This window comes from Pantherophis guttatus, chromosome 1 (assembly GCF_059756535.1).
Source record: "Pantherophis guttatus breed Tessera chromosome 1, ASM5975653v1, whole genome shotgun sequence".
Lineage (NCBI taxonomy): Eukaryota > Metazoa > Chordata > Lepidosauria > Squamata > Colubridae > Pantherophis > Pantherophis guttatus.
The window spans coordinates 141,503,801-141,529,131 of record NC_142063.1 but is presented as its reverse complement, the minus strand read 5'-3'; the positions used below and the strand labels follow the sequence as shown (position 1 = coordinate 141,529,131).

General features: G+C 38.4%; 1 protein-coding gene across 4 annotated transcripts in view; it reads left to right on the top strand.

The window, feature by feature from the left end:
* Positions 1 to 12,501, top strand: part of MMADHC (metabolism of cobalamin associated D) — a 14,773-nt gene extending 2,272 nt beyond the window's left edge. For 2 of the 4 annotated variants that reach the window (XM_034424937.2, XM_034424945.3), the window contains exons 2-8: positions 763 to 800; positions 2,458 to 2,602; positions 3,138 to 3,355; positions 5,319 to 5,424; positions 5,930 to 6,060; positions 9,356 to 9,442; positions 10,350 to 12,501. In XM_034424937.2, coding sequence (XP_034280828.2) covers positions 786 to 800; positions 2,458 to 2,602; positions 3,138 to 3,355; positions 5,319 to 5,424; positions 5,930 to 6,060; positions 9,356 to 9,442; positions 10,350 to 10,544 — 897 coding nt within the window. In that variant the 5' untranslated portion in view covers positions 763 to 785 and the 3' untranslated portion in view covers positions 10,545 to 12,501. Of the gene's footprint in view, positions 1 to 731; positions 801 to 2,457; positions 2,603 to 3,137; positions 3,356 to 5,318; positions 5,425 to 5,929; positions 6,061 to 9,355; positions 9,443 to 10,349 lie in introns of all 4 variants that reach the window. The other 2 variants (XM_087881845.1, XM_087881846.1) reach the window with 1 other exon arrangement.
* The last annotated feature ends 12,830 nt before the right edge of the window (positions 12,502 to 25,331 follow it).

Sequence of the window (25,331 nt, the reverse complement as noted above, 5' to 3'; positions counted from 1 at the left end):
ATTGTTAAAAGGAGGCTTATCTGCTTCTAAGTATTTTATTTTTATTAAATGTGTATGCTGCCCATCTCTCTACCAAATGACTCTGGGCAATATAAGTATATTAAAGCATTTTGGACCATTCTAGTCCTTTTGATATTATTAACTTTCTCTTGTGAGTCCTTTCTTCAACCTGGTGATTGATTGGAGCTCTTCTCAGGTATACGTAAAGACTCAGATTGGGAAAGGCCATAGTAAGAGGAGAAAAGGATAAATACAGATAAAGGATGAATCACTTCCTGTGAGATGGGCAGCTATATACATTTGATTAACAAAAATAAATTTGAAAAGATGATACAAGCTATGAAGGAACCTCATTTGACTATTCTAGATGACCTCTTTCTCAGTAATTATGTACATCATCACTCAAATTGCCAATTTAAAATATATTGTTTGACCATAACAGTATAAACCATGAAACCTGTTCTCAGAATAGTAGTGCTAATATTGAAAAGGAAGAATAAAACAACCTTGATCCTGTTTGTAAGATGTTCAAGGGAATAATGAAATATCTCACAACTAGGAGTTGTATCCTGCCCTATTGGATCCAAATGAAATCTTAATGTGCCTTCCTTCTCTATTATTATAGTAAACAACCTCATGCTGATGAAGGCTGCTCAGATTTAATCATCTTTCAATGGAATAACTTATTTTTACTATATAATACTCTTCATGATTACTAAATTGCATTTCAGGCCCATTCTTCTATGTAAGTCTCTGTTACAGGTTTTCTTTAAACGAAGAAAAGCATGGAAATGGCAACTGTAAGTAGTATAATTAATTTTTATCATACCAGATAGGTATACTTGTGTGTAAGGATTTTTTTTTAAAAAAAAAATCTTTTGTGAGATCAGTAACAATGAAGACACAATACAAAGTTATTATATATAGGATTGGAATTAGTATGTTTTTAACATACCTATTATAAAAATGTCATACATTGTTTTTGATTCAGAGCTCTCAAGTATAATAAGAAAGCAATGCGTAAAATTGTTAATACTGTTTTTCTTCATGATGGCATCTACAAATAATTACCATCCTCTGTATTAATATAGCTGCCCACTCTTGATGATGGGGAAAAAATAAGTCTTGTTTTACTACAGCCTTTTTCCCCCTTTATTTAAAAACCCCTTTATTTTATATGGCAATCAAAAGCATACATTGTGGTGTAATCTTCCACCCACATGTTTTAATTAAAAAATAAAATGTGACTAAAGTTCCATTGACAAATACATAAATAGAAATAATATGGTGGTAATAAGATTAGAACTTTACTTGATTGTCAGCCAGATGATCAGTATTTGTCATTACAGTAAACTACACTGAGGTGGTACCAGTCATCTGAGCCTTATTAGTTCAGTTCATGTTCAGATTAAAGAAGAAAAACAAGATGTGTTTCCATTAGCTTGTGTCCTAATAATTTTCTGGCCTTGCTCTTATCAGACTTTTGAGTTTAGGAATATGTTTGATCAAGGTATGCAGGAGGCTGGGTTAAACTTTCTGCCAGTATAAAGAATGGGAGAACACTATAATCAACTTATAAAGTGGCCTGCCAGTTTAGTAATAAAAAATGTGCTGTCTCCAGATAAACCAGTTTAACTAACTTGTCGCCTATCCTATTTAATAACTTTGCTAGAGGAAGAACTGGCATAATGCATACATACGTATTTTATTTATTATCCTTTGTTTGCAGATAATTCCATTATTTTCATGTACAAATATTCCATGCTTAACAACTGCCTTGTTCAGCGACTATTCATAGTTATGACGGTGATGGAAAATAACTTTACCATCAGTCCTCACTTTTATGACTTTTACAGCTCTGTAAAGCAAAGGAAAGCTGAAGTAACATCATAAGGACCATCGCTGTTTCACTTGGCAACCATTTCACTTAATGACCCAGTTGCCAGTTCCATTTATGGTTGCTAAACGAGGACTACCTATAAAGCTACCTATAGCTTTAATATAATTTAGTATATACTTAGATATACTAATTGTTTGGTAAATCTTGTGTAAAACTCCACATCTAAAATGTTGATTTTTATTAATACATTTCAAGTATTTCCTTTAATTGCTAATACAAGAAACTAACAAGCAAAATTCAAGGATGATGAATCCTTGCTGATGTCCCTTCTTCCCAAAGGTTTGTTAAATCTGAGAAGTGTGTCATTACATTCATTTCCATCATATATGTAATGATCTCCTCATCCAGAGTACTGCAAATGTGGTGGCTTCAGTGGAGCAGCCAGGAGGAAATTTCCTCCATTGCCTCTCTAATCCACTGGGAGCCGATTCAATCACAACCTCATTGTAACATGTTCCATGCCTGTACCAGCTGTTGTGGAACAATACTGTATGTGCTAAGTCATAGTTTTCATACACAACCTGTGCTGCCTTCAATTTTCTTTGTGTCCCCTTTAGGTACTTTGTAACAGAGCTAGAGTGGTGACATACCTGCCAGGATTTTATTCTTTGGTTAGAAGGGTTATAACTCCCAAGACTTTTTCCACAGCAGGATCCTCTGGCTCAGATGAGCCTTCTGTTGCTGCTGCACCTCCTGACATATGTAAGGAAAATTCCAATTTTCTCACATTAATGATAATTATAGAAAATCTTTTTTTCCCCTTCATTCCATCATGTCTGTTTCTCAGAAACCATCTGCACAAATCCCTGCAGTTTTCTTAACAAGGGTTTTTTTTTTAGATGTGGTTTGCCATTGCCTCCTTCCTAAGACCGAGAAAAAGTGACTGGCCCAAGATCATCCAGGTGGTTTTGTGCCCAAGGCGACATTCAAATTCATGGTCCTCTGGACTCTAGCCTGATGCCTTAACCACTACACCAAACTGGCATTGTATATATTTTAATTAATCTGTGTCTTTTGGTACTTTTAGCCTAACTAAGTTAGGCTAAAAGCATTTACAAGCATTTACTCAGAACTAACTTCCACTGAAATCAATGGGACACACTTTTTCAGCTTCTATTGACGTATATACACTTCCACTTTTAAGCAGCAACTTTCAAAAAGCAATGTCCTTTACTGCTGAAAACAAATTCTGTATGTGGGTGCTTTACAGTGATGCAAACGTAATTTTTTTTCTTAGGTCCAAAAACTGTGTGGCCAGATGAAGTGATGGGACCTTTTGGCCCTCAGGACCAAAGATTTCAGCTACCTGGTAATATAGGTTTCGACTGTCACCTAAGTGGGACAGCACTTCAGAAGACGAGACAAGTTCATAAAAAAATACCTGATCTATTAATAGAACCCTTGGCAAGTGAAAGGCATGAATTTGTGATGGCCCAGTATGTCAACGAGTTCCAGGTAAGTGTACAAGTCTCCTGGGAAGGTGAGATTCAAATCTAGAAATGTGTTCACTGCTTCCTTGGGTGGATGGCACAAGAAGTCCTAGATGCATCTTTAATGTAGAGTTCAACTTGCACAGTAATTTATCATCCACGTGGCAATTGCTAGACCAGATATACCTCTCAGAGTTCACATACAAGTCAAGAAGTTACTTTCTAGTGGATTCACTTTGATCACAATTTATCATTTGGAAGTTTTTCAGCCTTCTTATTTTTTAAATGTGTCTCACTGGCTAAAATCTAATTTTCTGAATAATAAATACTTATCTGTTCACAAAAGCCAACAGAAGTCATGATGACCATGTTGTCTACTGAAGGGAATGGGGACAGGAAGCCAAAATCCATATCAGTAATTATATGCAGTAGTAAATGTAACAATTATAAAGCAAAAAGAACAAGAGTTTTTCTGATAGAAAATAATATTTGTAGATTGTTCTAAAACTTATTGAGAAAAAAAATCTGAACAGATGATTGTTAGACTCCGTTTTAGAATATATACCAGTATATTCTGACTGTCAATGCCAAAACTGATCCCATCCTTTTGGAGATATATGTGCCTTGGTTGATCTAAAAAAAATAAATCAGCTGGCAGTCCTTACTGTTGTGGAATTTTAGATGTTCCCACCAGCTTCTTTCTGCTATATAAGACTGCAACCTAGATCTAGATCTTAATCAAAATAAAAAACTTTTGCAATATATAAGTAGTTTTGCTCATTAAGCATGACATACTACATACAGTATGCATAATCAGAATTGGCTACAGTGATATCACGAAACTTTCATAAGAGATCTGGGTTTGGGAAGAGAAGAAATTATTTTTCTGTCTTCCCCCATTTTGGGGATATGTTGCAAGAACACCAAAATCAAAGTCAACATGCTACTTGTAGATCACCAGTTGTTTCCCAACTGTATCACCAGTTGTTTCCAAACTTTGAGACAGGGCTCTCCAAACTTGGCAACTTTAAGACTTGTGAACGTCAAATTTGAGAGAATACCTGCCCTTTGGTAGCTTCAATATACTGGGGAGGATTTAAAATACTTGCCCTAGTTTATTTTTATTTTTGTCATCATCTGTTGGTTTTCATTGCTATACAGTGGTACCTTGGTTTTCAACTGCTTTGAAACTCACCAAATTTGGTGCTCAACACATTCTGACATGAAAATTTTATCCCAGTACTCATTGTTTGTTTGTACTCAACGCACAAACTAGAACTTCTTGTTGTGGGCTTCATTGTGACTTACAATATTATTCCTTATGGGAAAAGTTTGTTTGGTATTCAACATTTTTGGTACTCATCGTATCTCTCAGAACCAATTAACGATAAATGCTGAGGTACCGTGGAACTACCAAAAATTATTGTTACTATATCTATTCTACCAAAAATTAGTGATTATGCTAGAATGACTCCCTTTATCTGTACATTATAGGAAAAGTAGAGATGGGCGAAGATCCCTTTTTTTTAGTCTCCTTCCTTTCGCTGGGGAATGCATCACAAGTTTTTGAAGCAGAATTTGAAAAATCAATATTAAACAGTCACACCAAACTATCATTCCAAGAGCAGAAATCCCTTTATGGTTTGTTTTTTTAAAAATGCTTAATGTGTTTTATGGGTTAGTGTTTGTTTATTTTACAAAATGTATATGCAGTCTTGGAGTCTGGACAGTTAAGAAAAAATATTACAAAATCATGAAAGCATAAAAATCATAAAAAATTGAAACTCTGTATAGATGGACTGTCACTGGTATGTTACTGCAGTGCCTTGAAGCCTGACAAGAATTCAGATGTGCTTCACATGCCTAGAAGTTAAATAATGTATTTTTTGCACAACCTTAGAATTCCAACAACTGGAATAAAAAACTAAAATAAATATTTTCTAGTCAGTAGTATGCATTAGGTTCAAAATTTATCTTTTTTTTTTCAGGGTAATAATGCTGTTCATAAACAAGACATTGCCGATGCCAAAAGTTACTTTGAAACTGCCAAAGTAGAATGTGCGATACAAGCATGCCCAGAACTGTTGCGCAAAGGTATGGGTTTCCCACCCACCCCCATCCCTCCACAATGTTAATTGTTAAAAAAGAGTGTATAAAATTGTAGCTTGAAGAAAAAACACGCACAGATTGACAGTTTAAGTAATGGTTTCCATCTAGCATGGTAATTTGGTTAATTTTCTTGGGGTTTCAGTACATTCGAATCAGTTTTACCTTTGAATTAACTTCCTGTTGCCTTCTTTTTAATCCTAGACCAGTTTTCTATATGAGCAAAGCATTTAGTGCACCTTTTAAAGAATAGGCCTTTAGAGAGCAAATGTCTCTTCTTGGTTGCTAGAGGTACAGGTAATCCTCAATTTACAATGGGTTTCTTAGCAACCAAAGTTACAACCGAACCTCCCCCCCCCTCAAAAAAAAGCTAATTAAGATGGTTACACACACACCCCATAGTCACATGACCACATTTTGGACACTTGGCAAATAGTGTAGAAATATAACCATGGAAACGTTATTTAAAATATTTATATCTTATTTTTTATAGATTTTGAGTCAATGTTTCCAGATGTTGTTTCCAATAATATAACAGTACTAACGGTAACGCAAAAAACTGTAAATGATATGACTGGGTGGAGTGAAGAGGTAGAAAATGAGCGAGAAGGTCTCATTGAAAACGTAAGTCACATTGGTTTAGGATGATCTGATGTAATTACTTTCCACTCTGTGTGTGTGTGTTTTATATGTGAGTCCCCAAATATATGCATACATTCCTAACTCAGTGTACTCTAAAAATGTAAAGCATTATTTACAAATTAAAGCATATTTGAAAAAACAGAGATTTTATTAAATTGTAGAAGCCAAAAAGAAGTACCTAGATATGTTATGTTATGTCGACTGGCGGCGCCCAGGGGGAGGGCCTTCTCTGTGGGAGCCCCAGCCCTGTGGAATGAACTGCCCCCGGAAATTCGTAAGATCTCCGACCTCCGGGCGTTTCGCTGCGCACTGAAGACCCTATTATTCCGCCAGGCCGGACTAGCAACACAATAGTTTTTAAATTGGGATATTTAAATTTATTGGGGTTTTAAATCTGAGCCACTTTATTTAATTATTTTAAATTTTATATTGTTGTTTTGTTTGTGTTTTTAAACAGGCTGTACACCGCCCTGAGTCCTTCGGGAGAAGGGCGGTATAGAAATAAAATTATTATTATTATTATTATTATATGTCCACAGTCATCAAAAATCAAATTCAGTTCTGAAGAGGCATATTTTTTTAAACTGTTAACCATATATTTTATATATATATGTTTTTCCTCTAGCCAGGTTTTTTCTACGTAACCAAGGTTTTTCTGCAGCCCTAGCTCAGTAGAATCACATCCGCTGCAGCTAGGGCTGCAGAAAAACCTTGGTTACGTAGGAAAAACCTGGCTAGAGGAAAAACACACATAAATCCTACGAAGAAGTAAGAAAATAGAGATAGATAGATAGATAGATAGATAGATAGATAGATAGATAGATACACACACACACACACACACACATATACACACACACACACACACACACATACACCTCAGTACCCATATCCATCTACACATAATTGTTAACTTTATAAATAAGTCACTATTATTTTTCACAAGAAAGTACTAATCTTAAAAATTTTATGCATACTCATTCTTAGCATGACATGATGACATTCTAATGTTTTTCATTCTGCATAGTAAATTAAGGGTTTCATCTGAAAGCTTGTTGGTACTTGCTTAAATAAAAACTACATTTAGCTCTGGCCGTTTGCAAAATTGCCACTAGAGGTCATTCCTTTTTCCAGGCTCCCTTTTAACCACTTTGGCTTTAAGCAGTCAGTAATTAAGTTCCAACAGATGTCAGTATTTACTGCTGGTATTCTCCATAAAATGTTATTTACTGAACATGTCTAGTTAAAAGTTCACATTTTGAGGGTGATGTTTCCATTTCTGAATAATTGTAATGAAACAATAGCTTGTAGTTAACCACTAGAAATAGATGCTTTAATTTCATTTTAAAGCATTTGGAGCTGATTTCTGGCTTCTAGATAATGGATTCAGAAGAGTGGCTCACTTAGGAGGAGAATTTCTGTCTGAATGAGTTGCATAGCCTTAGTGATTCCACGTGAGCAAAGCAAGAATACTTTACTGTATAATTTATAGTTTGAAAATTGATGAATTAAATATTAAAATGAACCAAGAGAGTTAAATATAAAAATACTGCATATATGTAGCTTGTGTATGTCTTTGTTGAAAACTACTGTTTTTCAACTTGTATAAATATTGAGTACAAGTCTTTTTTTATAGTGGAATAATATAACTTTAGATTTAATATTCATAGTAATTATAGGAATAATAAAAGGAATTGTATTCTTAATTACTGCTTAAAACGCTTCTTCAACTTCCTTTGAATATACATACATAGTTTGTATATTGGCTAGGTAACACACAGTCACAGTGTGTTGGGGACAATAGCTACAGATTGCTCCTTCTATTGTTCTATGATAAATTTCTAGCTATCATCATGCTTGAAACAATTTAGAATTCTTGATAATTTTATGGATTGTAAGTAGTTTGATAAAGCCAGGAAGAATATTCCATCTTTAACATGTAGCAGAAGATTCAGAGTAAGATTATTCAGGTTTTTTTTTTTATCTTGCACTTTACTTGAGTGTCAGTTTAAATCAGGGGTGGGTTCTACTTACCTCAGCTACCGGTTTGTAATGGGAGCGCACGCACGCTTCTGCACATGTGCAGAAGCTTCTGTGCATGCGCAGATCGTCCGTGATGACGTCTGGCCAGGTGGGCGGAGCCTCCCGCCATCGTTACTACCGGTTCACAAGAACCGGACCGAACCAGGAGCAACCCACCACTGATTTAAATGTATTTGAACTTAATATGAGATAATAAGGTATTGATTTTTTGAAGATGTTGCAAAAAAAGAGAGAGAGAGAAGCATTGAAAACAAGTTACGCCTTAATTAGTATAATTTCCCATACATTTCAACTGGGAAACAATGATTTATTTCTGAATTTAAAATACTAGCTTGTTCTAAAACTGACAACTTGTACTTTACTGGGTTAGACAAAACTGAACATTTTCTGTAGAGATTTGATTTTGAGTTTTTGCAATGCACATGTATTTGGTTTAATAAACCATTCATGTATTTGAAACCTATCTAGATATAGTCAGCTTTTCCTGAAGTATATGTTCCTAAGTGTTCTTTTTATTAGGCTTAATTTCAATATATCATGCACCATAGTGCAAAAATTAATCATAGATGTATGAGCCTTAATCATGTTCATTGCAAATGGCTCAAGCCACTGCTAAATTTTACCATAATATTTTACATTAGATATTCTTTGGGGTTTGGAAAAAACATCCCTTTTTCCTACATAGTTATAGGTCCCTTTGGTTTTGGGTTCTCTGAATTGATACAATATACTTTGGAGTAAGATATTACTTCTTCATGTACTCTGAAATTTATTTATTTATTCATTCATTCATTCATTCAATTTAATTTACTTGACAAGGGTTTGGAAAGTTTCCTTACTAGCTTTTAAACTTAAAATTGCACTAGCTTTTTTATTTTCTTATCAAGGCAAAAAAAATAGATTAACATGAGAAAAGTAGATGCTGTGTGGTTATTTCATTTTAATTTTAGATGCTGTGAAATTAAGAGAACAAAGTTAACATTACAATTCAAGTGAGCAATGAAAGCAATCATATTACACAGACCCTGTGAAGTATTAACTCTTTATTGACTAGCATCAACACGTCCTTATAGACTTTACATGATCCCGATATAGCTTAATAGTGTTAATCCTGTTAGTAAAGTTATTCAAGTTGATCAGCTGAAGTTCTGAGCATTTGCTCTTTGATTTTGAAGTGAATTTGTGCTTGATGGAGAAAGTCTATTTTGCATTTTTCTATTTTCTCTCTTCTTAGTTTATCAGCGGTGCTAAGGAAATTTGCTACGCTTTGTCTTCTGAAGGCTACTGGGCAGACTTCATTGATCCAACATCAGGATTAGCAGTAAGTATTTATGTTAAAATATAATGAGGAGAGGAGTATCATTCTCAGACTTAGGCAAAGTAGCAGTAGAGTATAAATCCTCCATCAGTTCTTTTTTCTTGCTGGTTGCCATTAAAGGACTAAATTGTTTTTGTTTAATAAGTGTATTGGCATGGTATTTCCTATCTATCATAGGAGCTCGAGGTGTTGCACATAGTTCTTTCTGTTTCATACTTAGTGATACAAGAGCCTTTTGAGGTACAGGCAGTTCTCATTAATGACCATTCAAAGTTCTGGTGGTGCTGAATAAGTGGAACTTAATGACCAACCTTCAGAGTTCTGGCTGTCCCAACGCCTCCATGGTCACGCGATTGTAATCAATTGAGATACTTTTCTATCCTTCTTCTTTATATTTTGTCAGTCATTATGCAGGATGACTTTTCCGTGGATAAAACTGAATCACGTAGAAGGAAAAAAGGCTAAAATATTTTGTGTTCCTTTACTACAGGGGTGTCAAACTCGTGTCGTCAGCAGTGTCATCACATGACATATTGTGACTTTTTTTCCCCCTTCACTAAACTGGACGTGGGTATGGCCAGCACATGACGCATCTGGCCTGTGGGCCCCGAGTTTGACACCCCTGCTTTACTAGATGACAAAACTTTTTCTCCTATAGTGGATGTCGACTGTATTTACAGATCCCTTTTCTAGAATGGGCTGTGGCAGTCTTTGCAACATATTGTTGATTCATTAGATCTGTTTTGTTAATGTGGAAATTAAGAGCATAATATTGCCGATAATAATTGCACATAAATTCATTCAGATAATGCCTCATAGAAATAAAAAGTACATGTATTTACTTAAGCAGGAATTTAATCAAATCAACTGTTATAATACGCAATGTTTCATTCTTTTTCTCTCCTTTCAGTTCTTTGGCCCTTACACGAACAACACCCTCTTTGAAACTGATGAACGCTATCACCAGTTAGGATTTCTTGTGGAAGATCTAGGCTGCTGTAAAGTTATTCGGCATAATCTATGGGGAACTCACGTTCTAGTTGGAAGCATATTTACCAATGCTACCCCTGACAGCCCTATCATGAAGAAACTGCGTGGGAATTAATAGCCCCTTTTCATTAGAAGTTGGTTAATAAACATCGTTAGCGGTAGATAGATTAAGTAATGCTGATTTATAGATAGGAAAAGTTATATTATTTATTCTAGGTTTTGTAGTATATGATTTATATACTAATGCAACATTTTATTTTTGAGATCATATGAGTGCGGGTGCATGTGTACACACACATACATATGTCTCTGAAATCCTGAGCTCATTCATGGAAATGAAATGAAACACCCTCAGCAATTTTATTTTGAGAGTACAGATCCTCAACACTCTCACCTTTGGTTACACATCTTCAATTATAACGTTGAAGAAGAAAATGCGGTTGCACAGTAAAAGAAAATAACTAACTCAACTATCTTCATTTTTACCAGAACCAGTATTATATGTTGTTCGAATATTACCAAAACAGCTCAACTGGATTATTGAAAAATTGTGATCCACTTGGATTCTCTTGCAACTGATGACAAAACATAAAGCAACACAACACTACTGTGTGTTAGGATGCAGAGTTTGAGGTGTAGTTCATCCTCTTGAATCTAGCTTGCCACGTTGTGGCTCACTCCTTGAAATACAAGTATACCTTGAATTCTTTTAGCAAATAATTATCATCTCTTGAGGCATTACAGGAAGTCACAGGTAGCTGTTTTGTTTCTCTAACGACATGGTACATTGACATTGCCTGATGCATCAGTTTACATTGAATATCTTTAGTAGTAGGGTGTCTCAGGTTAACATTCCTTAGCTGGATTTGGGTTGTTGTATCAGTTGACTGCAACAGCTGTCAGTGAGCTATAATAATTCATGGTTCAATTGATGATTTGAGATTCAGGTCAGTGTGCAACCTGGCTGGAGAGTGATGTATAATATCGATGTTTGTATATGTGTAAATGTATCATTTGAATTTTTTTTCTCTGTGATTTTGTTTACAATAGTTGAAGATGCTACATACGAACAAACACTTCTATAGGCTAAAGCTTGGTTTATGGATGCTGTAAAAGTAAGGAAATGGTAAATGATCTGATTGGGGTAGACATTTTATATTGAAAATGAGGATTAAAATGTTTTAAATGCATCTAAAAACTGTATGGAACAGCAGGCAGCATCCGCTTATGCAGCAGATCTTTCCTGCCTGACTTCCTTCACACCTTCGAAGAGTGAAGCTAGGTTGAGGTAGTTTGTTCACTGTCGGAGGCCATTCCAATAGTAGGGTAAAGAATTCTTTCTTGTGCCCTCTTGGTTAAGGAGAAAAAACAAATCGGAAAATAGCATTTGTTTCCATGAAATTCTTACATGGGAAGATTTTAATTTTCTGTCAGACCACTCAACTGGCAGCGTCTTTGATCACTTCATTTTGCTGAGTGCCTCAACCTGCCTTCAATTTCTTAGCAAGCAGTTGTAGTAAAGTTGTTCCAGAAGTTGCATTACGAATAGTTTGAATTAGTTTGGCATCTTTTAAACCACATTCTAGGGCAGATGTGTATTGTTACTGATTGTAGCATCATGGGAAGCTGACCTTGGGAGCAGTGGTGTTGTGCAATTCTGCTCATTTGCCTTTAAGGGGGGAAGGCTCTGCAGGAAGGAAAGATCTGGGTTTTTTCTTATTTTTCTTTCGTATTTATGTGGATAAGATAGATAAGAAAGGGATATCACAGATCAGATCAGTTGCTGGAAGATGATCAGGAAAAGGCAGATCTTTGCCAAATTAATTTTTAAAGCTATCCATTTCTTGAGATAAACTTTTATTTATTTTTATTTTATTTGACAACTATTGGCAGGCTGCTATTGAGACAGCTTCATGAACTGTAAATTTAGGTATAATTGGAAATCTATATGTACACCTATTTTTATACTGAATAAATGCTGGAACAAAAAACACATGTAAATATTCATTAGTCCTGATATAATTTCTAAGTTGTATATTGGAACTAATTTAAGAAATAAACTGGGAATTCAATATTGTGGGCATAATGTTGTGATTTTAAACTCTCGTGTTAACAGTTAATTTTTAATGCTGCCAGTATGATTGTGATATTATAGGAAAAAGGAGTGACTGAAGTATAAATTAATTGTGGCTCTATTTTTCAAAAACAGCAATTCTTCCTGTAATAATGGATCACTAAAACTGTTTTAAGTATCGTCTTATCTTTTTAATCAAAGTAGAGGGGCTGTTCTATGAATGATCGAATGAAAGTGTGTTGTATCCTCGGTTTACAACAGTTCATTTAGTGACAGTTCAAAAGTACAGTGGCACTGAAAAAAGTGACTTATAACCAGTTTTCACTGGTTATAAGCATCCCCATGGTCACGTGATTTATATTTGGAAGCTTGACAACTGTCACATGACTGTTGCAGTGTCCCGGGGTCATGTGATTCCTTTCGTGACTTTCTGACAAGCAAAGTCAATGGGAAAGCGAGATTCACTTAACAACAGTGTGTCTAATTTAACAACTGTCATGATGCACTTAACAGTTGTGGCAAGAAAGGTCATAAAATGGAGCAAACTCACTTAACAAATGTTTCACTTAGTAACAGAAATGTTGGACTCAATCTAGGATTACCTGTAGTTCTAAATACTTCGTATATAATACCTATAGTGAACTGCTTTTTTAAAAATTATTTTGTTTTATTCAAAAGATTGAAATACAAAAGCCAAGAGAAGAAAAGTAAGCAGAGAGAAGACAAAACTGGACAAAAACTTTTTTTAAAAAACTGAATAAAAACACAAAAGTCAAAAACATATTACACCCCCCCGCCCCCCGCCCCCCCAATTGAACACTATTGCAACAGTGATAGCTTCCCAACTTGCAAAGCAGGTCCAAAATTTATAAGCTGCTACATCTATTTGCAACCCAATTGACTTTTATGACATTACATAAATGAAAGAAAAAATAGTTAACAGGTTAAACAACAGCGAAGTTAAAATTCAAAAGGCTCTGTTAACAGTCCCAAAGGTGCTTTTTCAAGAGGCCACTAGACTTTTTTTGTTTTTCTTTGAAGACGTTTCGCTTCTCCAAGAAGCTGCTTCAGCTTCAAAGAACAAGAAAGTCCAGTTGCCTCTTGAAAAAGCACCTTTGGGACAACTATGACCTGGATGACTGAGAATCTCCATAGACATCTGTTAATAATTTGTTGTAATTTACCCTTTGGAAGTCTACACTCTTTTTTATTTACCACAAACCACCCCCAATAAGCTCTGATCAGTCCAGGATCAAACACCCTCATTTGATTCTTAATAATTAAACTTTTCCTTAGGTTCTTAATAGGAAACTTCCTCAACAATTGCATCTTATTTCCAAAGTTCGTAAGTCTTTGTTGTAAATACCTCTGCAACATCCATTATTGAATAATTCTTGATGGCATGCTATTCCTCTTGCTAAGAAAGTCCAGTCCATAATTCATCAATTCCATTATCTCACAATTTCATATATTTGTATTCTTTTTCCATCTTTTCGGGCAGATCTTTAGTTTTCAAACCAAACACTTTTTTCTTTGCATCAGACAGCAACAGATCAAGTTTCAATTCATCAAAGTTGCAAATCAAATCCAACTGTTGTTTCCTGCTTTTGAATATCATCTTGAGTTTGCACAACTGGGACTAGAACTCACTGCCTCCTGGATTCTAGGCTGGTGCCTTAACCACTAAACCTAACTGGTCTTTGAGCATAGTTTACACAGCTATGAGTTTATCAAAGCAAAGGACCTTTCCCTTAAAGGGCATCTTTTTCACCCTAATACTGGTATCTTAAGACATATTAAAATGGAAAAATAACAGAATTGGAGGAATCGGATAATACGATTCTATGCATTGTTTACTAAGATGAAGTGATACTGTGCTTTATGATACTCTCAGTAAGGGGTGGAATTGCAGTTTCTTAATAAGAGAAGAGAAAATTATGGAATAATTTGTCAATCGATCTATTTTATTTTCATCATAGAACAGAGCAGAACTAATAATTACGTTAAAATAGAGATTTTTTAAAAAAATATCAATAGAATAAGTTAAAGATAAAATTATTAACATAAAATTAGAGAGTACAGGAATTAAAACATGAGAGAATCCTATAGAATTACAAGTAGCTTTACATTAATAATTTAAATGCTATAAATAGATAGCTTTTAATAAAATAACTATATAAAAGGACATAAGTGGTACTAGAATTTCTAAAACACTATGAGAATGTCAAATTATGCCAAGTTATATGAAGTCTAATGCTTCCTGAAGCTCTGTTAAGGTTTGTTGGGATTAAAATAATTGTGGTCCAGCCAGTTTTAACAAAGAACTAACAAAATAAAAGAGAATAATATGTGTACGTATAAAAGAAAAAAAGGGGGGGGGGAATGGAGGAGGAAAGAAAGGGAGTGAAAAAAAGAAAATTACTGAATTATAGAAATCTAGTTAAGGCTCAGCATCACCTCACTTGGATGAATTGTTCACGTTTAGCAGTAGCAATTAAACATATACCGCTTTACAGTACTTTACAGCCCTCTGAGCGGTTTGCAGAGTCAGCATATTGCCCCCAACAATTTGGGTCCTCATTTTACCCACTTTGGAAGGATGGAAGGCTGAGTCAATCTTGAGCCTGGTGAGATTTGAACTGCCAAATTGCAGGCAGCCGGCAGTCAGCAGAAGTAGCCTGCAGTACTGCACTCTAACCACTGCGCCACCACAGCTCATTTTAAATCATAGTTTAAATCATAGCTTTGACATAGAATTGGTCTATGTTGTCTGAAAAATACCTGCATCCCGTTTAGGGTTTATTTAGGGCTGATTAGGGTAACCAGCCTCCAGACTGCCCAGGTATTGGGTTATATACACGAGGTAATGTATGTATCTCAGATTTCTATTTCTAAAAAAGGCAATGCAGCAGCACGTGATCAATTTCCCATTCACCTGAGAGGGTAGAACATTGCAGTGAGCAAGAGTAAAGCCTCTTCTGGTATATGGCACAATATGGGACAATGATATAGAGATACAGGTAGTCCTTGACTTACAACCATTTGTTTGGTGACTGTTACAACGGCACTTTAAAAAATAACTTACAACCGTTTTTCTCACAATCATCGTAGCATCTCTGTAAGCGTGATCAAAATCTACTGTACTATCTACAATGGTATCCTAGTATCCTAGGATGAGTTAATGAGCCACGTTGACCTTGGCTGTAAGAGATATGTTGTTGATGGTCTTTCTTGGTTCTTAGAGGATGTCAAGATCTGGCTGGCACAGAACAAGTTCAAGCTTCTCTTCACAGTTGCATAGTTAATAAAAAAGGAGACATACGTTCTTAGCACGCCTTGTTGGTTAACTGCTTTTGTTATGAAATGCATCTCCTTAACTCATCTAGACATAAATGGATTTACATTTCCGTATGTCAGATATTTGGATTATTGGCATTTCCCATTATGGTGTGCTCCCCTTGTGAAGAAATATCAATGTAGGTTTTTCATTTTTGAACCATGAGGAATCTCACCTTGTTTCATATTCTTTCCAACGTTCACTTGAACAATCACTCATGCCTGCCGGACCACAACTAATGAAATATTAATACTCTTAACCTTTGGCTAGCTTATAAAATACAGCGATAAATCAAAATGCTTTGGACAGAAGTCTGCCTTCAAATTAATGTATTCTGGGCAATCACTTTGGGTGTTAGAATTCAGTTCTATCATCTGCTGATGTAGTGCATAGCTCGTAACAAGTGCTTAGGTGAGGTAGAAGATACTCTTCATCGGATAGTGAAATTCGTAATTGAAATACAAATAGGCCACCAATTTTCTAGTAAATGCCATGAAACATTTTACTCTTCAGTTCAAGTGGTATGATCTTTTTTTTAGAAAAATGCTAAAAATGCTAAATATAATTTGCATGTCTGGTTTTTCTAGACCAGACTTGCAAAGAATGGATATTGTCATATATGTTCCAAACTCTTAACACAGGAAAATAAAACATGATTTTACTCGGAAAAAGGTTTTTTGGTTGCAAAGTACCTCTAGCCCTACCACCTCTGAAAAGAAAGATGGTCTAATATGCAAAATATATACAATGCAACATAAATTAGGCACCGTAGATCATGAGGTAATAGCCTGGAAGGCATAGATCAGTGATGGCTAACCTTTTCCGGACTGAGTGCCCAAAGCACACCCGGACCCCCAAAATGCAATGCGTGTGCAGCCCCTGCGCATGCATCCACCCCCCATGCATGTGTTCGAGTATCCCCGCATGCACGCGTGCCACACCATGCCCCCAAGGCCCCCCCCCCGCATGCGTGGCAGAGACCCAAAGACTAGCTGGTCAGCCAGAGGGGTGCGCTCATGCACAGCAGAGGTGAACTGGGGTGACGGCTTCTGCGTACCACCTCTGGCACGCTTGCCACGGGTTCGCCATCACGGGCATAGATGGTGATGTGTCATGAAGTCTGCAAACATATTACTTGACTTTGTAAATATTTTGGATCAACTGCTGAACAATACTGTCTGTGGTCGTAGTAGGCTAACTATGCTATGTAATATTGGAGTATCTTTATCATTATTTTATGAAAGGGATCCCTTCAAAGACTAATGCTCTATGAGCTAAAGCCAGTGAAGCAGGAACCAGCACATTTCAGACCAGACAGAACCATTGTTACAGACACTGAAAAGTTGCTCCTCAATTTCAAGGCTAGGAAACAAATCACCATTAACTTGAAAAAGGCCTAAGATTTAAAGGCTGGGGCTGGCATATACGAAGGGCACAAATTCTATTTTCTGCAGTGGTCAGATATTCTGTGTATGTATGGTTTTCTTCTTGCAATTCATCTCATCATGCTGAGCCTGTGAAGATTCTACCGTCACCTAATTCTTGAATGTGGCGTTGAATTTCTAAAAGAGATTCATAGCCATGACAAGTTTGAAAACTGACAGGCACCCATACAAATGTCTTTTTGACAGCATCCGAAAGTCAGAAAGTTAGTAACATGGTTGTTAAGTGAATCTGGCTTCTTCATTGACTTTGCTTGTCAGAAGGCCACAGAAGGTGATCACGTGACCCCAGGACACTGCAATCGTCATGAAGGTGAGTCAGTTGTCAAACATTTGAATTTGGATCACGTGCCCATGCGGACTTTGAATGGTCACTAAAAGAATTGTTGTAAATTGAGGACTACCTGTACAAAGGAGTTTATAATTCCAGATTAGAAGAAGAAAAATTGGGGTATGATTTTAAATTGCTAACTATGTAAACTAATAGTAAACCAATAGTATATATCTATTGTCCCTCTGCCAATGTAAGGCATATGAAAGGGGGACAGAAAGAATAGATTGGAGATGTAGAAGGTTGAAAGTAGGAAAGAGGAATTATTGAAATTCTTCACTCCGCTGTGATAATAGATGCCTTTTATGAACAGGGGAAAGCTGAATATCGCTCAATGCTTATATCACAAAGAAAATAAAAGTGAAGCTTATGCACAATTAGTGCCCCAAATATTATAAAATTAACTGAATTATAACGAAAATACTTTTGAGGCTATAATTTTCCCATAATCTACAAATCTAGGTCTCCGTGGGCCCCGCATCATTTAAAAGAGAAGCTCAGCCTCAAAAGATACTAACTGCTAAATTAATTTTAACACATTCCCTAAAGGAAGCTTTTGTCAAACATTTCAAGTTTTCCGTGTAAGTTATGCTTCCGCTTTTTAATATTTTCTGCTAGAAGCAAAGTAATTGTATGTTCCAAATGTTTCATGAGATTAGGACATTTGCCATGCCCAATATATTTTATATGCAATGTGCTGCGCTAAAGAACAATTGTTGAAATAACTGACCCTGTGTTTTGGGTTCATTCCGGGTTGCAGTTCATTGGCATTTCTGTTCTCATGGTTGTTAATCCAATTTGCACATTATTTTGGAGACTCTCTTTGAAATCAATTAGATGTTTCCAGATTATAGGTTTTGAGGGCTGTAATTATGCCTGTATGCCTTTTTCAAGATGCATGACTCTGCTATGCGCACATGAACTAACTTTCCTTAAAAGAAAGGCATTGTAGTCTGGATTAAGAACGGGAAAAGGTTGAATTCTATTCCTGCTTTAGCCACACAAGTCAACTGGATGATTTTGGGACAGTCACTTCTGCTGAGCTCCAGGAAGAAGGCAAAGGCAATCTACTTCCAAAAACGTGCTTAGAAAACCATATGGATTCGCCCATGTAGCTGCCAGGAGTCAAGACTAATTTGAAGGACAAAAAAAACCATCCATGTTACTTTGCAGTCAGACTACTGTATATTGCAGCTTGGTATTCAGAAACAGGGTTGTAAAAACATCATGTTTGAATGTACTATTCCAAGGCATGAACGGCCTCTGAGAAAATGTAATGAATGTGACATACTGTGTATTTAAGCGCTAATATCATATTAAGAATTAATAAATATAATAATTATTAAGAATTGATCTCATATTAAGAATTACCTAGTGGCAATAAAAGCAGCAAAACGTACATATTTTGCCGCTCTTATTGCGTCATCAGATAATCGCCCGGCTGCCCTGTTTAGGGTGACCCCTCACTGCTCCACCAGGAAGTACGGGAGGACCCCTTGGAGGGTAGAGCCGAGGATTTTGTTCAGTATCTGTATGACAAAATCACTCAAATTCGGGAAGGCCTGGACTCCGACTGGGTAGTGTCAGGGGGGATGACTGAGGCAGGTCTTGAGAATGTTATCTGGGATGAGTTTGATCCTGTGACCCCTGACGATGTGGACAGGATTCTGGGTGGACTGAACGTGACCACATGTTTATTGGACCCGTGCCCCTCCTGGTTAGTGCTGGCTTCCCGGGAGGTGACGCGAGGCTGGCTCCAGGGGATTATAAATGCTTCATTGGGTGAGGGTGACTTCCCCACCGCCTTGAAAGAGGCGGTGGTGAGGCCTCTCCTCAAGAAGCCTTCCCTGGATCCAGCACTGTTGGCTAATTATCGTCCGGTCTCCAACCTTCGCTTTGTGGCAAAGGTTGTCGAGAGTGTGGTTGCACGACAATTCCCCCAGCACCTAGATGAAACGATGTATCTGGATCCGTTCCAGTTGGGCTTCAGGCCTGGGTACAGCACGGAAACGGCATTGGTCGCATTGGTTGATGATCTCTGGAGGGCTCAGGACAGGAGTTGCTCCTTTGTCTTGGTCCTATTAGACCTCTCAGCGGCTTTTGATACCATCGACCATGGTATCGTGCTGCACCGGTTGGAAGAGTTAGGGGTGGGGGGCACTGTGCTGCGGTGGTTCTCCTCCTTTCTCTCTGACCGGTGGCAGTCTGTGTTGGCAGAGGGGCAGAGGTCAACCCCGAGGCCTCTCATATGTGGGGTGCCACAAGGGTCAGTCCTCTCGCCCCTTTTGTTCAACTTTTATGTAAAGCCGCTGGGCGAGATCATCCATGGTTTCTGGGTGAAGTACCATCAGTACGCTGATGACACCCAGCTGTACATCTCCATCCCGGACCACCCCAACGATGCCCTTGAAATGATGTCCCGGTGTCTGGAGGTCGTGCGGATCTGGATGGGGAGAAACAGGCTCAGGCTCAACCCATCTAAGACTGAGTGGCTGTGGTTTCCGACGTCCCGATATAGTCAGTTGATGCCATCACTGACTATTGGGAGTGAATCGCTGGGCCCCACGGAGAGGGCTCGCAACTTGGGCGTCCTCCTGGATTCATGGCTGTCTTTAGAAGAGCATTTGACGGCTGTGACCGGGAGGGTTTTTCATCAGGTTCGCCTGATTCACCAGTTGTATCCCTTTCTGGATCGGGACTCCTTACACACAGTCACTCATGCCCTCGTCATTTCCCACCTGGACTATTGCAACACTCTCTACATGGGGCTCCCCTTGAGGAGCACCCGGAGGCTCCAACTAGCGCAGAGTGCGGCCATGCGGGTGGTTATGGGAGCGACATGGCGCTCCCATGTAACACCTCTCCTGCGCAAGCTGCACTATTTCCTGGTGGTCTTCTGGGTGTGCTTCAAGGTTCTGGTTACCACCTTCAGAGTGCTCCATGGCATAGGACCTGGCTACTTACGGGACCGTCTACTACCACAAATAGCCTCCCACTGCCCGGTACGCTCTCATAGAGAGGGGCTCCTCCGGGTGCCGTCGGCCAAACAGTGTCGACTAGCGGCCCCCAGGGGGAAGGCCTTCTCTGTGGGGGCACCCACTATCTAGAAAGAGCTCCCCCGGAGATACGGAGGATCCCGGATCTGCGCACTTTCCACCGCGCTCTTAAGACCTTCCTATTCCAGCAAGCTGGCCTGGCCTAACCTTTTTCCCCCTTTTCTTTTAAATTGAAAATTTTAAATCCGTTTTTAAATTATTGGGATGTTTTAAATTTGTCTCAGGCTAAATTGTTTAATCTGGTTTTATTTTTGCTTTTAAATTTTTGTATTTATGTATTTTATTTTTGTGCCTGTTCACCGCCCTGAGTCCTTTGGGAGTAGGGCAGTATATAAATCTAATAAAAGAAAGAAGAAAGAAAGAAAGAAATATGTCAGCCTGAGTCAGCACTTTTTCTCTTCCCCCGACCCCTTCCCCAAATGTCTTTCCCAAGTACTAACTTGACCAGGTTTTGTTTGCTTTTGATATGATTTCCGTCAAAGGCTGAACACAGAGGTGGTATAGCTTGAGGCTGCAGAGGATGGAGTTTGTGGAGAAGAATGTGTGTGTTGGCTCTTAAAACACGTGGTACAATCAAGCTGAAACCAAACCGAGGGAAACATTCACATGGAGTCCAGTAACGCCCAAGATTATAGTCCTATAAATCAATCAGATAAGACTTTGGCTTTTTAATAACTTAGTTTAATTGAGTTAGGAGTCACAAAGAATGCATTCAATGCCCCAGCTGGAAAAAGCTAAGAATCTCTGATAGTGTCCAAGGAATAGAGGATTTATGACCTTTCAAAAGTTGCAGAATTGCATCTGTCAGCCTTCATCATTGCTGGGTTTGTTGACTTCAGCTGCTCAATGTTGTGGCTGATTCAATGTCCCCAAGGCTGCAGGTTCTTCCTGCCTGATTTGGCTTAATCTTGTTACATGAATGTAGAAGTCTTTGTGTCTAAAAATCCTCTTGGACCTAAAATATTTGATAGGATATCAGACATCTATAGAGAAAAGGCAGAAAACCCTACTTGAGTAAAAACAGTAACCCAAGTATGCTACCTGTTTCTTTGATCTCCATTGGAAATGGAGGGCTGTAATATTTCTGACTCGCACCTTAAAATTGATATGATCAACATCCCAAAATGTATTATTAATGTTAATTGCCAACGATCCAATCCTTCTACTATGAGAAAGCTACTTGCTTCGGTTCTCTGGAGCTCTTCCCATATATCCTGAAAACGCACCATGCTCCATTTCCCTTCCATTGAGATGCTTGGCACATTGCCTGTGGCAACAATGAGTTTAACCAGCCAAGTCAGTTTTCTTTCCCCTTAGCTACACTTGAGAAAGCTTGTCCAGCTTGGGTCTTCAAGAGACTTGTTACAACAAAGTCCAAGTTCTCCAGCACTTCCTATCAGTGGAATATCTGTACCATAGCAAACTCAACAGAGCACAAATGGAGCTCACTTATCACAACTGAGCTCGGGAAGGAAAATTAATAGCAATGTCTTTGCTCAGAAGGCAAACTCACACTAACCTGTATGTATATCTGATTAGAGCATCCTTCCATTAGAAAACAGTGTAATCCTATTGATTGGAGAAGACAGAAGAATTTAGCTGAATTCCCTTTCCCTGGGTGACATTCTCATCTAATGTTACTGGTGATTTGTGGTCTTTCAGGAATTGGATTACATTTGTCCACTAGGGCAAAAGTTTTGATCGTTACCATGCCACAAGCTCATGGCTCTTTATATTAATCTTGTTAAAGAATGCCCTACACCTGGGGTGGAATGAGATTAGGATTCTAAGCAGGTTTACACCTGGAGAAATTTTTCAGCCTTGCCTTAATGCTACATTGCCTTTATCTTTTGTAGCAAACAAAACCACAATTATAACAGGCTGACCCTTGTCGAAATTCAAGACTGGTATACTGAAAAGGAGATGAAGGGTGGGGAGGAAAGCTCACACCGAAAAGCTGCCAGAAACAACAAAGCTAAGAATAACAGGCTCTGTGCTCGGCCTATACGGGCATTTTGAGATTAGCCTGCCTCGGCTATTTAATCAATTTCCTACTAGAGTTATTAGAGTCTTTTTACTAGAATAGCATATAATCCAAAATGGAGATTTGAAGATAAATTGTATCCACATGGGACCACTGCAGCTGCACAGAGAGCTTTTTTTTAATTTCTTTGAAAGACATGGTCTCTTAAGCAGTTTAATGAAGAAAGGTCTTAAGTTTTCCGTCAATCACCCTGGTGCCATACAAATCATTGTATGGAACACTCTGCCAAAAAATCTGCAAACCAGTAACATATATTCTGATTTTGAGGCTGTTTTGCAAAACACCTAGATCAGGAGTGCCCAACAAACCACTTTAAGACCTATGGACATCAACTCCCGGAATTCCCCAGCCAATGTGCAGGTGTCTGTGAAGCTACAGTACTTACATCTAGATACAATTTATCCTCAAATCCCCAGCATGGCTGGCTGGGGAATTCTGGGAGTTGAAGTCTACAGATCTTAAAGTTGCCATGGTTGGACATCCCTTGTTGTGACCCCGACTCCCGAGCCTGTCCTAACAGAGGAAGAAGACTCAGAAGATGATGGGGAGGAACTGACAAGGTCTCCTTCTCCAGGACCCTCCTTTCTGGCAATGCCTCAGGTTCCATTCGAAGGCCAGGAGGAACAGCCTGGGATGTGCCAGGAGGAAGGCATATCGGAGCACCAATTGATAGGGAGCGAGGAGAATGAATCCTGGCTTGATCCCAGGCAGCGTCGGAGGGAGAAGCGTGATTGAGCTGAGTCACGGAGCCACGCCCCACCAGGAGTAAAAGTGGGTGGGATTGCTCTTTAGGCTTTGTAACGGACAAAGTTAAACCCTGCAAGTCACATCATGATCTCTGAAATTCAGCTTGGATATATTTTGGACTGAACATTGACTAAACTCTTGTCTCGTGGATAATTTGTTGCTCCTGGAACGGACTGAAGATAAGTCCTCTTCTACTTTATGGGAGTGGAAATGGTCTTGGCAGGCATTCAGCAGTTTGCTGCCAAGAATTCTAATCTGTTTACCTAATAAAATATTGGCAGACGTGCTTGGTATTATGGTTGCCTGTATGAGGAGGGGGTACAGAACATCCCTGATCTAGATTGAAGACAAGCATCACTTCTGCCTGTACTACTGAGCTTTTGTAACAAAAGTCTGAACACTTGTGGCAAGTTCTTTGGGCTAAGAACTCATAAAAGAGTAACTAGACACCCTGTGTTTTGTTTTAAAGAGCCCTTTTCATATGGACTATATCAGTGATGGCTAACCTTTTTGCCGTCGCATGCCAAAAGCAGGGGGAGCACGGGGGGTGACACGTGTGCGTAGGTCCACACCCATAATTCAATGCCCTCCACACCCTGCACCACTGTGCATGCACATGTGACCCCCTCTATTCTCCCCCAGCTCTTGGCACGCAATGGCACGGTGGGCCCGATAGGCCCATTTTCCCCCCTCCCCAGGCTCCAGAGGCTTTCTAGGAGTCTGGGAAGGATAAAAACAACCTTCCTTACCCCCTCCCTCCCCCCCAAGGCTGGAAACGACCTGTTTCCCGATATCCGGTGGGACCGGAAGGCCCAAAAATCAGCTGGCCGGCGCGCGCATGTGCACTGGAGCTGAGCTAGGGCAACGCTCATGTGCCCACAAATAGGGCTCCATGTGCCAGCTGTGGCATACGTGCCATAAGTTCGCCATCACGGGACTATATGATCCCCCTTCTAGCATTATCTGTTCCCTCTCTACTCCCAATTAAACTGTAGTTACCATCTATCAAAAGTTTGCTCACTTCTACTCTAGATGGATGGTGTCTAAAATATAGCATAGCTGTTCAGTCTTTTCTGCCTTAATGGATGATCTGTGGTAAGAAAAGCAATGGAAGGAAATACAAGGATAGACAAATAGCATCATCCAGAGACCTAGCTAAAACTTCACTTAACATACATCTTTGTCATGTGGGCTTTTGATCTGTCCCCCTTTCTTCATCTTACTGGAGCCATAACGTTCTCCTTTCCTTCAAGGTAACAGAGAAATGTAGACTACTCACTCATTAGATCTCTGTCAGATATAGGAATACTCACTATATATGTTGGCTTTACAGGTAGTCTTTGGCTTACAGCCATTCATTTAGTGACTGTTCAAAGTTACAACGGCACTGAAAATAAATGATTTATGAGCATTTTTCACACTTATGGCAATTGCAGCATCCTGGCAGTCTCATAATCAAAATTTGGACGCTTGGCAACTTGCATGTACTTATGACAATTGCAATGTCCCAGGGTCATGTGATCCCCTTTTGTGGGCCTTCTGACAAGCAAAGTCATGGGGAAGTCAGATTCACTTAATAACTATGCCAAAAATGTCATAAAATGGGGCAAAGCTCACTTCAGTAGAAATGTTGGGCTCAACTGTGGTCGTAACTCGAGGAGTGCCTCTATAAAGAAAGGAATCATGTTGAATCTAGAAGATTGTGTCTGTGGGCATTTATTTTCTAGTGACAGTTCAGGTTACAACTCTTAAATATTCAAATCTTCAGATTGCCCAAGTACTTTGGCCACAGGATGAAAAAATGGGTCAAAACTTTTTTTTCCTCTTTATCCTGGTGCTAACACTTAGGATGACACTCAAATTCACCAGTT